The sequence below is a fragment of the Lissotriton helveticus genome, chromosome 3_1, assembly GCF_964261635.1.
Source record: "Lissotriton helveticus chromosome 3_1, aLisHel1.1, whole genome shotgun sequence".
In the NCBI taxonomy this organism is placed as follows: Eukaryota; Metazoa; Chordata; class Amphibia; order Caudata; family Salamandridae; genus Lissotriton; species Lissotriton helveticus.
In genome coordinates this window covers 1,529,793,948-1,529,810,033 of record NC_136061.1, presented here as the reverse complement: position 1 = coordinate 1,529,810,033, position 16,086 = coordinate 1,529,793,948, and the positions used below count along the sequence as shown (strand labels likewise).

Genomic DNA, 16,086 nt, shown 5'->3' with positions numbered 1-16,086 from the left:
GTGAACTGCTCTAGCCGTAAGGCCACCTCCTCTCCCCATCTCGATTAGCTTTTTAGGAAGAGAGAGACAGGGTTTGCCGGCTTTAACGGAGAGGGATGTTCTCCTGATTTCTCTCTTATAAGGAGGGAGGGTGTGCTGTGATGTCAGCTTGGAACAGAGTAGTCTCTTCAGTAAATGTATTTTAAGCTTTACATGGACAATTTTTTTTAATTTTCCTTTGATGGTCCTCTGAATCATGCACAGAGTCCGAAAAGCCGAATATCTGATGATGGGTAAACAGGGTAGTACTTCCTGAGGTAGTGTGATCTGGTCACTTACATGAATGTGTAGTAGGTGTCCTGATGTGGTGTTCCAGATTCTTTGTGTTTATTGCAATATTGAGATTTAGTCACTTTGATAAACCCTTGTGGCATGACCAGGGAGGCTGTCAACGGAAGCTTCTGTTGTTATGCACACATGGGGCAATGGTCTCTTCTTGTGACCTGTTTACTTTGCGACCCAAAGAAAGGCTAAAATCTATGACCACTCTCATATTTATTTCCTCTGTGTACTTCAAGTTCCGAGAGCCATTTGGTGAGGCATGGTAACTATTCCAGCCTCCACATGTCAAGATCTTTTTTTTTATGATGAGTTAAGTCTGGGGTAATTAGTTAGCATTCTCTGGTTGATGGCTTGGAGACACTGGTTTAGTCCTGATCTACCCAGATCACTTGGTGCTTCTTGTTTCAGGATGAGCTGAGTGTCACCTTCCTTACTGTAACATGTCAAGCTGAAAGAATTGATCAGATTCAATCAAGGGTCCTCTTCTTGGAGAGAAGCGAGGCAATGACCGATCCATGCGCTACGACTGCCTTAATGCTGAATGGTGGTGATGTTAGAGAGGGAAGGGAGATGAAGTTTGATCGCTCAAGCTGGTGGACTGGCCCCTAGCCAGTCCAGATGGAATTCTTTTGTGCAGAGTTCTTGCAGTCCCTCTTGAAGAAAGTGGTCAACCATATGAAATACAGCTATTTGCCCAATGAATTAAGTGTTACACCTTATTTTCCAGCCACTGTTGACTTCTCCCAACATGGACCTCAGAGCGGAATATCTGCCTCTCCTAGAGTGGAATCCAGTTTGTTGCATTGAGAGTAAATTGTTTTCTCCAAGGAAATCAAATGCTGGGTGAAGGCTGCTCTTTTAATTAGTTTTCCAAGGAAAGCTCAGTTTGCGATTGGTTCGTAGTTGGCCAGGTCTGCTGGTTCGAGGCTGCTTTTCTTTTTAGCATGATTGCTGGATGACTTGTGTTCTGGTAGAAAATTACCACTTTGTACAACTGTTGATGATCTTCATTGCTTGGCTTGCAGTGTAGGGTAGTAGGATTTTAGGTGACTCGATGGGGTAGAGGGTGGGTCAGGGGTCTGTAAGGAAGCATGAGAGCCACTAGCGTTGAGCAACTCATGAGATTTCATGATACTTCATAAAAGCAAGCATCAGCTGTCTTTTGATGGGCGCAATGCTCAATGTCTTGGCTTCAGTCACCTCTGAGTTTGGCGTCATGTTGGTGAGATGAAGTTCTACATATTTAGTGTTGGTCATCAAGTGAAATGTGATGAAGCTGCAGAGGTTGTGAAACTAAAGCTAGCAGTTATGTGTGAAGATCCTATGGAGATCCCTCGTGGACAGAGCTTAATTTGTGCCAGTGGTTCCTGGTGGTGGGCACAAACACTCATTTTTAGGAACCAGGACTTACTTTTCCTTGAGCTTTGACTGAGGGCAAGAGAGTGAAAGGAAAAGCGGAGAAGGAAGGACAGAAAGCAGAATAATAGAACACTGACAGGGGAAAAGGAAGTAGTGAAAAAGCTGTTAGAGTGAGATAAAGAATCAGGAAGTGTACATAGTAGAAGAGGTCGGAGGTGGAATCAAGTAACTGGAAAGCCTGGCAGCCGTAGTGCCTTCGTAGGTTACTAGGAAAAAGTTTGGGCACCTGTACTTTATTTTGTTTACAAATTAAACACAGCTCGATCTACTCTTGACAGTGGCTATTGATGCTGAGTGCTATAACATTTTAGCTTTCAAGATGGATGCGGCAGCAGATGCCTGCCAGTGGTACAGTTTTGGAGGGTAAGCATCTTTGAGGGTGAAATGTGGGCTTTGAGGAGGGAAAGAGAAGCAGTAGAAGGAAAAAGAGGAAAGGGGGGGTTTGCCTTTAGCTTAGGGATCTCATAATGGATTCTGCATACCACAAGATTTGTGCAAGAAATTCCTACAGAGATCTGCCTGTAAGCATGAAAGAACGGCCATCCTGGAAACATAAGAGAGCCATCAGCATCTCCAGACACTAAGCGTGTGGGCCTCACCTGGTCCATCGCTCTTCTTTGCTTTCCCTTTTTTCTTTCCTTTCCCTTTCTTTTTCTTGGGTGGCATTGGTTCTTTCCCTGTGGACAAAAAAAAATTGAACGCGTCAGAGTGAGTTCTCTGCAAGGCTTATAGTAAAAGAAGTCATTCACATGTTGTGAGGGTGATGCTCCCTGCAAAGCTCAAAGTAACAACTCACATCCACAGGAGAGGGCGCTCAATGCAGAACTTACAGTAGCAAAAGTCACGCAGGACAGGAGCTCAGTGGAGGCAACCTGTGTCGCTTACAGTAGCCAATTAATTCTGCCTGAGATCGTAAGAGGGAGATCCCTGCAGAGCCTACTGTGCCATACAGGCACAGGAGAGGGGGCTTCAGGCAGAGTTTACATAGACACAAATGCGCCAGCAATTATGTCATTCCATGTGTTATCAGTGATATTATCAATGATGTGATAGAACATGTCATGAGTGATGTAATACGTGAGACCATAAGCAATGCATAGTGAGGGTGTGAGTTATAGTTAGTGAAATTAAGTATAACTGATGATTTTTTTTTAGATTAACATGTGACATTGAAACTGACATTTTCACTTAACTATGATGTCACTTTAACCTTTGGTTTTGCCAGTGGATTTCAAAGGTTTTTAAAATGTAAAGTAAGATATTATTACCATATCTAACTAGAACGTCATTTTGATCTTTAGGTTTTTTTTCAGTGAATTCCAAGGGTTTTTTGTCTAAACGTAAAGTAAGATTTTATTACCGTATGAAACTATGCCAGCCAGGCCATGCTCAGCCGAAGTGGGGTGGGTGTTCTTAGAGGCAGGCCATGCCCTGTGTCCATCCCCATGTGGGCAGCCGACCCCACCGCGCTCAGCCTCCTACCTTTCACTGAGTGGAGTTCGCCACAGGGCCTGGCCCACCTCATGGTACACCCACACCATAAATTAAAAAAATATATGTTTTTCGATCCCGCTGGACCGTTGCAGAATGGGATTGCGCTGGCTCCAGTGAAAGTCCAAACAGGATCACAGCCAACCCCAAAAATGGGACCACTTCACAAGATCCAGGGCATCAGTGTACCCCCACGTGCATCCATATCCAAGTCCCAATGTCCTATAGTAGCGGGCCCATCATTTCTCTTCATGTTGCAGCCAGACAATCAGTGGGAGCAAAGCAGCCAAATGCTAAAAAGCTCCCTCAGCCAAACAACTCTCTCTACTATTTGAAGTTCATTGCATGCGGGATTCCCTCAATAGTCCCACAAACCCAATCATGCATATATCCAGGAAATTGTGGACCTTCATTTCTTAAAAACTACTGAACAGATTTACACCAAATCACAAAAAAGCATGCTTTCTGGTTAAAGATATACCTTTCTGCCATATTTGGTGTAATCCATTCAGCCATTTTAACTGCGGCCCTATTCGAAAATCCCTATGGAAATTGCAAGGGAAACAAGCGTTTTGGGCACTCCCTTTTTCTCTGTAGCCACTTGACGGATCACACCAAAACTTTAACTTTGCAGGAAGTACGTTTTATGGGTGGTAAGGGAATTTTACAGTTCAAGGCTGGGTAGTTTTCAGTAGTGGAAGAGAGTTTTCAGTATTCAGGGAATGGTAGTGAATAGGGATAGTATGGAGTTTTAAGGGCTCCCAGATGGGTAGCCTATAGTGGAAGTAAGGCGTTTTTAGGGCTCAAGGGCAGGTAGTGAATAGGGTTAGTAGGAACTTTTTTGGGCTCATGTTGTGGGTAGTGTAGAGGGGTAGGACCATATTTTTATGGTTTAGGGATGGGTACTGTATATGGATAGTAAGTAATTGTTAGACCTCAGCAATGGGTAGAGTATAGGGGTTGTAAGGATTTTTAGGGCCCAGGGATTGGTAATGTATTGGGTAGTATAGAGTTTTTATAGTTCAGAGTTCAGTAGTGCATATGGGAAGTATGGGCATCTCTTAGGGCTCAGGGTGAGTTGTACATAGAGGTAGTAAGGATTTTTAGAGTTCAGGAATTGGTAATGTATGGGTAGTAAACAAATTTGAAGGTGCAGGGATGGGTAATATAAAATTAATTTATGATAATTAAAATAAGTAAAATTAAATGAATTACATTAATTAAATGAAATAAGTATTTATTTAGAAAATAATGAGAATTAGATACATTTAAATAAAATGTTATCATTTAAACTTATGTTAATTTAGAATTGGATATATATATATGATGACATGTATAGACATAAATGTATATAGATGTAGATATATATATATATTTAAACTTGATGTTACCTGCAGCTGCCTGTGAGACTCTTGGCGCTGAAGAAGGCATATGAGATGCCGAAATGCATTCGCCTGTAAGGAGAGCAACTGATGGAATAAAGAGATCTCCCTGTCAACCCCTGCTGTGGCCTCTGCTCTTTTTCTGAAGGAGTTGTTTGCTATAATTTGCGCATATGCCAGAGACGCGCTCCAGAGGCGCCCGCATCCTGAAGCTGGCCTTGGTTCCACTGGCATCTGCTGCGGCGGACTTTTCACATTCCCAGGGTACTGGATCACCAAGGCCCACTCCCGGGGCCAGGATGAGATGGAGCGGTGAGGGGGCTATTTCGGCTCCACGCTGGGCGAGACTGTACCTACGGTCTTACCCCCGCCTAAACGGATTTCTGTGTCACGGAGGTTGATGCGGTTGGGGGACCCAGGGGGACACTGACATTTCACCACATGCAAGGTATTAAGGCTGCAAGACATCGATAAAAGCCATTTTCCGCGATGATTAAACTTTTAATCACCCGCCATTCTCACCTGGATCCCTGTTGCATTCTGGGAATTGCGGTGCACAAGTACCGAGTGCACTGCGAATGGAGAGAAAGGACACTGTTCCCGAGGGCGGGGCGGACCTGAACCAATCAGTAAGGGGCTAATATTTAAACATGATGTTACCTGCAGCTGCCTGTGAGACTCTTGGCGCTGAAGAAGGCATATGAGATGCCGAAATGCATTCGCCTGTAAGGAGAGCAACTGATGGAATAAAGAGATCTCCCTGTCAACCTCTGCTGTGGCCTCTGCTCCTTTTCTGAAGGAGTTGTTTGCTATAATTTGCGCGTATGCCAGAGACGCGCTCCAGAGGCCCCCGCATCCTGAAGCTGGCCTTGGTTCCACTGGCATCTGCTGCGGCGGACTTTTCACATTCCCAGGGTACTGGATCACCAAGGCCCACCCCCGGGGCCAGGATGAGATGGAGCGGTGAGGGGGCTATTTCGTCTCCACACTGGGCGAGACTGTACCTACGGTCTTACCCCCGCCTAAACGGATTTCTGTGTCACGGAGGTTGATGCGGTTGGGGGACCCTGGGGGACACTGACATTTCACCACATGCAAGGTATTAAGGCTGCAAGACATCGATAAAAGCCATTTTCCGCGATGATTACACTTTTAATCACCCGCCATTCTCACCTGGATCCCTGTTGCATTCTGGGAATTGCGGTGCACAAGTACCGAGTGCACTGCGAATGGAGAGAAAGGACACTGTTCCCGAGGGCGGGGCGGACCTGAACCAATCAGTAAGGGGCTAATATTTAAACATGATGTTACCTGCAGCTGCCTGTGAGACTCTTGGCGCTGAAGAAGGCATATGAGATGCCGAAATGCATTCACCTGTAAGGAGAGCAACTGATGGAATAAAGAGATCTCCCTGTCAACCCCTGCTGTGGCCTCTGCTCTTTTTCTGAAGGAGTTGTTTGCTATAATTTGCGCGTATGCCAGAGACGCGCTCCAGAGGCCCCCGCATCCTGAAGCCGGCCTTGGTTCCACTGGCATCTGCTGCGGCGGACTTTTCACATTCCCAGGGTACTGGATCACCAAGGCCCACCCCCGGGGCCAGGATGAGATGGAGCGGTGAGGGGGCTATTTCGGCTCCACGCTGGGCGAGACTGTACCTACGGTCTTACCCCCGCCTAAACGGATTTCTGTGTCACGGAGGTTGATGCGGTTGGGGAACCCAGGGGGACACTGACATTTCACCACATGCAAGGTATTAAGGCTGCAAGACATCGATAAAAGCCATTTTCCGCGATGATTAAACTTTTAATCACCCGCCATTCTCACCTGGATCCCTGTTGCATTCTGGGAATTGCGGTGCACAAGTACCGAGTGCACTGCGAATGGAGAGAAAGGACACTGTTCCCGAGGGCGGGGCGGACCTGAACCAATCAGTAAGGGGCTAATATTTAAACATGACGTTACCTGCAGCTGCCTGTGAGACTCTTGGCGCTGAAGAAGGCATATGAGATGCCGAAATGCATTCGCCTGTAAGGAGAGCAACTAATGGAATAAAGAGATCTCCCTGTCAACCCCTGCTGTGGCCTCTGCTCTTTTTCTGAAGGAGTTGTTGAGATATATATATATATATATATATACATATACATTCACTGAAAAAACCATAGGTTATAGGGGTGTTATAGTTAGCTGGACATTTCACTTGCACAAAACCATTGAAATTCCTCCCTATTGCATTTTTATTGCTTGTTTTGTTTCTCTGTTAAAGTGTATAGTTGGGGTCAGGTTTTCCCCCAATCCTTGTCTTCGTAGTGACAACAAAGCACTATCAAAGGTTACAGAGCTGATGTTTCCAATTAACCTAGGGCATTAATTAACCTACGATAGAAAGATGGCCTCCCAAGCATTCCTGGCTCTCTGCATGGAGGTTGAAGAGCAGGGAAGGCCTAGCTCAAAGGAGGTGGTGTAACCTTAAATATGTGGGCAGTAACTCACAATTATCACAACTCAAATAAAGTGATGGCTGAACCAGAGTTGTGACTTTCATAAATCCACAAACTTTGCATTTTTATCATAAATTATTTACAGTAGAAAAGGAGTCCTTGTGATAAAAAGCAAACAAACCACAATGAAGCAAGTAGTGAAATACATGACAGTGATGCAGCCACAGCCATATGACGGTCACAAACAAGCGATCGCAAACTCAGGAACACCACTGAAGGATTAAAAACACACCACAGCAATAATGCAGATAATAAAGCGGTGAAGCAAGGTTCACGAACGTGCCATTTGTGGTAAAATAAGGGGCTGCAAATATTCTTATCCGAAGCAGGATAACATTGTTACAATTCACAAACCATTAATGTTTGCAATCCTACTTATTCAAAGACACCAACCAACATTGGTAAAGCCAATAGATCTGGCTTGTATTTTCAGCCCTAACTAAAGGATAAAACAGTCTGCTGCTGTGAAAAAACTACAACAAAAAGAGGTTCTTTTCTGTATATAATGCATCTCTGAGTTAAATAATTTAATGTGTGATGATTCAGGATATGTTTAAGCAATAATACTGTCCACCCTACAATACATTACAGGCGGTGGAATGATAAATCAAGGAGACAATTCCATGAGGTGAGAGAGACACATTCTTCTGGGAATTAGTAACAGTAGGTGGGATACCTCCTATCTGGGAGCAGGACCATCTGTATCAGACAACCATGTGAAAGTCCATAGGCACAAGGGGATCATGATGCTGCACACAAGTGTCTTGATCTGCCCAGCATACATTAGCAGCTGCTAGTGCTTTAAATGGGCCGGTACTGTTCGGTACTGAGTACCGGCACTTTTCTAGTTTGCGAGGGGGAGTACCTACACTTCTCAAGAGTGACATAATACTTTTAATTGGAGAGTACCGGCACTTCTTAGAAGCAAGCAGGTACTCTGGTACAGGGTGTCTGCACTTCTATGTTTCCATTTAAAGCACTGGCAGCTGCCATAACGGAAGTACTCCTGCAGCAAAAGACACCGCTTAGTGGACGGACGTGCTACCAACCATTTACCACTGCATCCAACAATAAGAACGGTCTTGTGTCCTTACAGTGAAAGTCCACTGTCTGTGACCTTCGACTACAGCTGAACAATGACGTCGGGCTTTGGCGAAATCAAATTAAAGAATGCTAGGCTACAGCTGGCCAGCAGATGGCAGCACAATCAATCTCAGTACAACTTACCCGGTGTGAAACACTGTCGCGATGGGCGACAGATAACCAAAATTCACTTTGACTTGGTCTTCTCGCCAATGCACAGACACCTACGTGTGTAAAATACTAACCTGGGCACTTGTAAGTAAGAGTGAAACGCAGCTATGCGTGGGAACATTTTCCCTGCACGCGGGACCTGCACATCACCCCGGGAGCCGAGAACGCCCTGTCAGTTTATAACAGCCACTGCTCCAGAAAGCCCCTCTCCACCCTGATATACTTCAGCGCATGCATAAGGTGCTGTAATAGGCCCTTGGGTTACCCGCTCCCTTCTGGCTCCACAATGATAATGGCGCGCAACAACAATCACGGGGTAAAAGAACCTCATACCAAGGTTTGTGAAAGCAGAACTCACTGATGTCTGCCTCAAGTCCCCAACACCGGCCCTTATGTCTCCTCAATGACTCCTCTAGCCTGGACTCGAAGATAAGCTCTCCGAGCTAAACAACACCACCCACGCCTTGCCGCTCCTCTAGTGGTAATCAGATTTTTAGAACCAAAATCAGGGCCGTTCCACAACAAAGCAGGAGTCAGAGGGACAGCTGGCAACGCTCATAGCCAGGGCAAGCACACACAAGCAAGCACCGGGTAATGACACGCAACTTTCACTCAGCAGCATCTGTGTAGTAACTGAACTGCTTTCTGATCAGGGCTGCTAACTAATCCTACCCTGGAAGTTATGAAAACTTGCCGCCCTCTGTATTCCCGCGACCTTCCCCAACAAGCGCTGGCCGTGACGTATAGTTTTCTCTTTTTCTGCAATTCCCACTTGGACGGCTCGGCCTGCTTTCCTTCTGGCATAAAAGATTTTTATGGGACCATGTGTTTGGCCCCATAAAGATAAGAAACCTTTTACGCCAGAAGGAAGTCAGGTCAGGCCATCCAAGTGGGACGGCCGAAAAAGAGAAAAGTGTACGTCATCAACACCTCTTTCCCAATGGCTGGCCACCGTTTAGCATAAACGGTTACGCCGGCCAATGGGAAAGAGGGGTGGGGCTTAAAGCCCGCAAGTGAAAGATCTTCAATATCAATAAATCTCGCCAGCGAGACTGCGCATGCGCAGCCTACGCAGGCTCTCCCTAAAAAACTGTGTGTCTCCTGTGTCATTAAATGCATGACCCCCAGGAAAGGTTTCTCTTATTTTCAAAGCACACTGAGCTGGAGCTCTATGCTCATCAGCTGGAGGGATGAAGCTCTTGTGTTGGATTGATGGCTACATTTTGTGGTCGAAGAGTGCTGAAGAAAGACTCACACACAAGTTGTTTGGAATACAAATGCTTTAGCTCAAATATTGCAGAAAAAAAAATTATTATGCATTGACAATGTGTATATTTTTAAGGATTACTTTGGAATAAGACTATTGATACATTATTGTAGTGACTTTTTGACAAAGCCATAAGGTCAGTTTGATATAGGTTGATATGCTGACTCTTTGCTAAAGCCAAGAAGGGAGCTTTTTATATTTTGGCATTCTGACTCTTTAAAAAATGAATAGGTTTGCCTTACTTAAAATGTTACCTCTTTATATTGTTACTTTACATTAAAGAAAGCCTCAGAAATTCACTGAAAAAAACTAAGCTTAAGTGATGTTACATTTAGATCTGTTAATATCTTACTTTACATTAAAAAAACTCAGAAATTAATTGAAAGAAAACAAAGGTTAATGTAACGTTACATTTAGGGGAAACTGTCAGTTAAAAGGTAAAGTTTTAAATTAAACAAAAACCCACTGAAATTCACCAGTCAGTCAGTCAGTCAGAATACTTTATTTCGATAAATCAATATCATAAAAAGACAATGGAACTATACAAAATATACAATTAAATACAGTCATTAATACAGGATAAAAACAAAATCATGATCCGATTTAAAAATCATTCAAAAAAGTTCATAGGGTGAAAATTTCACAATTAAAATTGCAATAAATAAGATAAGAACATTAACCCTTTTAAATGCCAACCCAGACAATTTTTGGGGTATAGTCATCATACATATATACATCCAAGTTCATTTATGTACATTTGATCAGTCGGTTTTTCTTATTTCTAATCCTTACAGCGCCCACCAAAAAGCTTGCAACATGAAAGATGATCCTAGAAGACTGTAATAATTGCAAATGAAGGAGCGCAGGCTTGACCTGCAGAAAGCCCCCCCTCCTTAAGTATTGGGACCAAAAATGTCATCCTTAGTTCCGTGTAGTGACTACAGAACATCAAAAAGTGCATTGTGTTCTGGATGGAAAAGTTGTCACAGGAACACGGCGGTGCTTTTTCGGGGGTACTCCAGGAAGGAAACAGTCCTAAATTCAAGTGAATCAAATTAAAACAGAAGCGGGTTAGAAGAAACCTATGAAAGGGACGGTTCACCACATTAAGGTAGGTTTCAGGGCCGCATAAGCTGGCAATAATGAGATTGGCCCTTACAGTAGGTTTTTTTAGTTTGCGTTCCTCTCTCTCCAGAGACAGCATATCTGCCATGGCTCCCTTAATTAGAACAATATCCTTTGGTCTTTTTAACTCCGGAGAGGAGAAAAGCTCCGGTCTCCCAAGTTTGAACAGGGTATTTTTAATGTAAGTCAACCACTCACTCCTACTATAGTTTTCTAAAAGGAGGCAGTCTTTCATGATAGTATGGTTCAGGGAGATTTCCTGGTTCATCCAGGTCTTCAACCAGCATAATACAGGAGCCATACTTATCATGTCAGAAATAAAACCTACCCCCAATTCGGAATGAATGGTATATGAGGGCGTAGACTGTGGAACTGAAAGGACAGATCTCATAAATTTATTTCGGTGACCTGAAAACAATCAGGGGAACTATATCCCCATATTGAGCTACCATATGTGGCTACTGAGAGGCATTTTGCTTTATAGATCTTCATTAGTGCTGCTATATTCACCAGTTATAGTTAACTGAAGTAAATATAACTTGCTCTATGAAGTAACCATAACTTGCGCCCTCACCGTGCACTGCCTATACCTCACATATTACATCACTCATTTTTTTTATTTTTTTTTTTTAGACCAACGGTCCCAGATTTTATTTAATTTCACAAGTAATAAGCCAGTAGATCATACAATGTCATATAAACGACAATCATTACTCAGACAGTAACATTTTCGACATGTTGGGCACATATTGGTGAAAATAAACAGTAGCCAGGGAAGATGCATTAGTCCGCAATTGTCAGTTCCAGTAGAAACCTTGGGTTGCAGTGCCTGCAGCATTCAGCACTGCAGAAGGACCAAGGTGGTCATGTTGGCCAACAGCGATTATGCTAGGCTGTGTTCCCTGGTGGGCACGGATGATGTTAAAGACAGGAATCACATCCCATATTGCCATATGAGCCACAGGGCTACAGTCTTGTGATCGTGGCAGTGTTCAAGAAACATTGTAGAAAGGGTAAACGGGGCGGGGAAGGTTAACATCATCGTGAGTACAGCAGAAACAAGCTAACTGCCAATCAAGAGAAACAATGGGGAAATAACGAAGATAGGAGGGAAAACACTTCAACAACAACCAGACTAGTGTTAGCGTGAATAATAGTGTATTAGTGACCCTAACGGCGTGTGTGACGCCAAATATGGACTGTGCGGGGGTGGGGGTGACCGTGGATTGAGGATTGCTGTGGCCATTTGGCGGTGAGAGGGAATGATAGCAAGTAGACGTTGTTGGGCGTTACCCCAATGGCTGGTGGGGGGGGGAGCGGCACGCCGGGGCGGGGGGCAACTGGTCTATCCTCGCTCTGCAACGAAGCGGTCATGCAATACCAGCCTGGGTACAAGCCTGATGGTATGCAGTCAGGGTAGTGTCCCACCCTCGGGCAATTGGGTACATACGGAGGCCCGCTGTTTCTTCCCTGTGTAAAGTCACACTCTCTGCGCTAGCCCAGTTGGCAAATGAGCGACGCCAGTCTGCAGGTCGCGGGGGGGCCGTATTTTTCCAGCGTTTCGTGATGAGCCGCTTAGCCGTAATAAGGCCTAGGTCCCAGAAACGTGCCTGTAGTTTGGTATGCTTGGTTCTCTTGTAGAGTCCCAGTAGGCACACTTCCCATGTCTTGGGAAGGGTATCGCCCGTGGCCGCCGCCAACGTGTCAGTGACCGCTGACCAGTACGTGGTGAGGTGAGTGCAACTCCAGAGTGCGTGTAGCAGACCCGAGTTCAGGAGTCCGCACCTGGGACACGCCGAAGAGGCGAGGCCAAAGTAACGATTCAGTTTGTCCGGGGATAAATACGCACGGTGTATTATGTAATATTGGATGATCTTAAATCTCGCATTACGGGGAATGTTCCTTGCGCCAGCCAGTACTGCGACCCACTGTTTGTCCGTCCATTCGCTACCTCGGTCGGCCGTCCATTTCTCTCTCAGTCGTTGAGAGGAGAATTGAGTATGATAGTGTAGCGCCTGTGCCAGCCAGTGCACCAGATGGGAACCATCGCCCATTACATGTAGGTACTGTATGAGCATATGTGTGGTCGGCTCATGAGTCAGGTCTCCCCATGTCTCCGTCAGCACTCGGAGAAGCCTCGCGTGCGTCAGAAACTGTCCCGCCGGCAGACCTGTGTCGGCGGTCAGAGTCTCGAAGGGCAGAAGCACCCCGTCACTATACAAGTCGCCTAGACCGTCCAGGTCTGCCGCAGTCCAACTGCGTAGCACGGGCGAAGATAGCACGCCATTCCCCCAGGGGGTCCCCAGCAGCGGTAGGTTCGGGGCATATGGCACTGTGCTTTTGGTGAGTCTTAGGCTTCGCATAAAGCACTGCCTTGCGACAGCTAAATGGACCTGGTCGGGAGGCCGGCCCCGTGTCAGGTGGTGGAAGAGCGTCAGCACCTGAGTTGGGGACAAGGTAGTGTCCTCTGTGGCCGTGTCCATCAGGTTCTTGCCACTCAGCCAATAGGCAACCCACTGCAGCTGGGCCGCTAGGTAATATAATTCCTGATTGGGAACCGCCAGGCCTCCAGATTCCGTGGCCGCATAAAGGGTCCTCAATGCCACCCGGGGGCGTCCTTTGTTCCAGATAAGGCGCCTGGTGAGGGCTTCCAACCCCTTGAATATGCGCGTCGGCACATACACCGGAAGGTTAGCATAAAAGTAGAGGAGCCGGGGGAGCATTATCATCTTCGTCAGTGCCACACGGGCCGGCACATTCAATGGGAGGGAGTTCCAGAACGTGACCTGGGCTGACAGGGAGGAGACGGCTCTCACGAGGTTGCCCTCTAGGAGATCAACGGGGTCCCGATATATGTGGATCCCCAAGTACCGGAATACCGTCGGGTGCCATCGAAGCTTCTCTCCCATCATTCGCACATCACATTGTGGCGTAGTGTCGCTGAACGCATAGACCCCTGATTTTGACCAGTTGACACGGAGCCCTGACATGTCCCCAAACACTCGAAAGATGCCCGTGAGTGTCGTAGGTATGCGGGTGAGGTCCCTGATATATAACAGTAAGTCATCGGCATACAGAGACACCGAGTGGGTTCCATCTGCTAGTGGGATGCCCCAGGCGGCACCGGAGGTCCGGAGCAGTTCCGCCAATGGCTCCATCACGAGTGCGAATATCAGGGGAGAGAGGGGACATCCCTGTCTGGTGCCTCTCCCAATCCTCATTCTGTCAGAGAATAGCCGCCCAGTCCGGATTCGCACCTCGGGCGCCTGGTAGAGGAGCCCCACCATCTGAATATAGGCGTCGCCCAGCTCATACTTTTCGAGCACTTGGAGGAGAAAGGGCCACTCCACCGAGTCAAACGCCTTCTCCAGATCAAGTATTATACACCCCGAGAGTGGCCAGTTGGAGGTCGCATAACGTTGGACTCTGAAGAAGCGGTGTATGTTGTAAGACGTACTGCGGGTGGGCACAAAGCCGTTCTGGTCAGAGTGCACTAGAGTGGGAACTAGGGGTGCGAGTCTCCGAGCCAATGTCGCTGCCAAGACCTTGTAATCTGTGTTAAGGAGCGCCAATGGTCTGTACGATCCTAGCTCGCCCGCATCCCTGCCTGGTTTCAGCAGGGAGATCACATTGGCCTCGTTCAGAGACGCCGGGAGTTCGGCATCATCAGATGCTGCCTTGTACACTCTTAACAGTTCCGGTATTAGTAACAAGGAATAGGCCTTGTAAAACTCGGCCGGGAGCCCGTCCGGGCCCGGCGCCTTGCCATTAGAGAGGGAAAAGATCACCTCTCGTAGCTCCTCACCAGTAAGCTCCGCCCCCAGCTCCGCCTGTTGGGCGCGAGTGGCCGCTGGTAGTTGGAGTGTCGCTAGGTAATCTGCAATCTCCACCTCGGTGGTTCTCAGACGTGAGCTGTACAATGATCTGTAATGTGTTGTGAATGCCTCATGTATCTGCTTTTGGGTGAAGACTTCTGTGCCCTGAGTCATACGGATCGACAGCACCGACGCGGATTGAGCATCTTGACGTATCAGCCACGATAGGAGTTTGCCTGACTTGTCACCAGTGTTGTGGGTGCGTGCAGAGTGTGCTGCAAAATTAAGGTTCTTCAGTCTCTCCATTAAAAGGGAGTGATCTGCCCTGGCCGTGATCAGTTGGGAGTTATCGCCCTCTGCCGCTTCCCGCTCCTTATCTAGCAATGCCACTTCCGCTTTCAGCAGATCCTGCTCCACCTGCCCTCGCAGGCCCGCCTGTACACCAAGACAGCTCCCACGGGTCACTGTCTTAAAGGCGTACAACTCAACTCTCGGGGACGAGGCCGAGTCGCCATTGTCCTCGAAGTATTGTATTATCCTCCTAGACATCTCCTCTCGGAATGGGGTATCGAGCAAGAGATCCGGCTGCAGGCGCCATGTGGGCACAGGCGGGCGTGGGCGCTTCCACCCATACACTAGAGTGTGTGGGTTGTGGTCTGAGTGCGTCCGTCCCAGGTAGTCGGTGTCTGTTACGTAAGGAATCAAGTCACGGGACATCATGTACCTATCCAATCTGACGTGCAATGAGTGGGCCCCAGAGAAGTAGGAGTATACCCGGGCGTTGGGGTTCCTGACTCGCCAAGCATCTTGTAGGTTCCACTGTGCTGCCCAATCAAGAAGGGCCCTGGAAGTTGCTTGGGTTGGGGCGATGAACGCCGGAGGAGACGAGCGATCGAGGGAGACATCTAGCACGCTGTTATAATCGCCACCTAACAATAGGGGTACGTCAGACCAAGGTGCAATCACCGTCGACAGTCTCGCTAGGAACCTTCCCTGTTCGACATTTGGCGCGTAAATGGAGGCTATAACTATCTGTTGCCCGTCTAGTCTGCCCTGTATGAAGACATAACGCCCCTCCGCGTCAATGTTGCTGTGTGTCAGTGCAAATGGAACCCCCGATCGCACCCAGATCAGGGTCCCTCGTGCAAACGCTGAGAAGCTTGTGGCAAATATTTGCCCCCTCCATCTACGACGAAGTGTGGCAACCTCCGCAGCTGTCAAGTGGGTCTCCTGCAACAATGCGATCTGTACCTGATGTCTTTTAAGATAGGAGTACACCTGATATCTACGTGAGGGTGTGTGCATGCCCCTGACATTCCAGGTACAAACTTTAACCGTAGTACTCATCACAGGTTCCACATCGCCCAACCACCCGCACTCCCCCAACCCCCAGCCCGCCCCGGCCACACAAATACAACAGCAAATACCGATTACCAGGATTTCAGCCCGCCAACCCGCACAGACCCAGGGACGTAAACTGTAACATTTCAGTGCTGACACCAGTCTCAAAAAGA

The 16,086-nt window shown here is 47.1% G+C and overlaps 1 protein-coding gene across 1 annotated transcript in view; it reads right to left on the bottom strand.

Annotated features, from left to right (window-relative positions):
• DRC12 (dynein regulatory complex subunit 12 homolog) overlaps positions 1–16,086 on the bottom strand; it is a 142,416-nt gene that overhangs the window by 90,567 nt on the left and 35,763 nt on the right. Inside the window, exon 2 of the mRNA XM_078682181.1 lies at positions 2,340–2,417. Coding sequence (XP_078538307.1) covers positions 2,340–2,406 — 67 coding nt within the window. The 5' untranslated portion in view covers positions 2,407–2,417. The remainder of the gene's footprint in view (positions 1–2,339; positions 2,418–16,086) is intronic.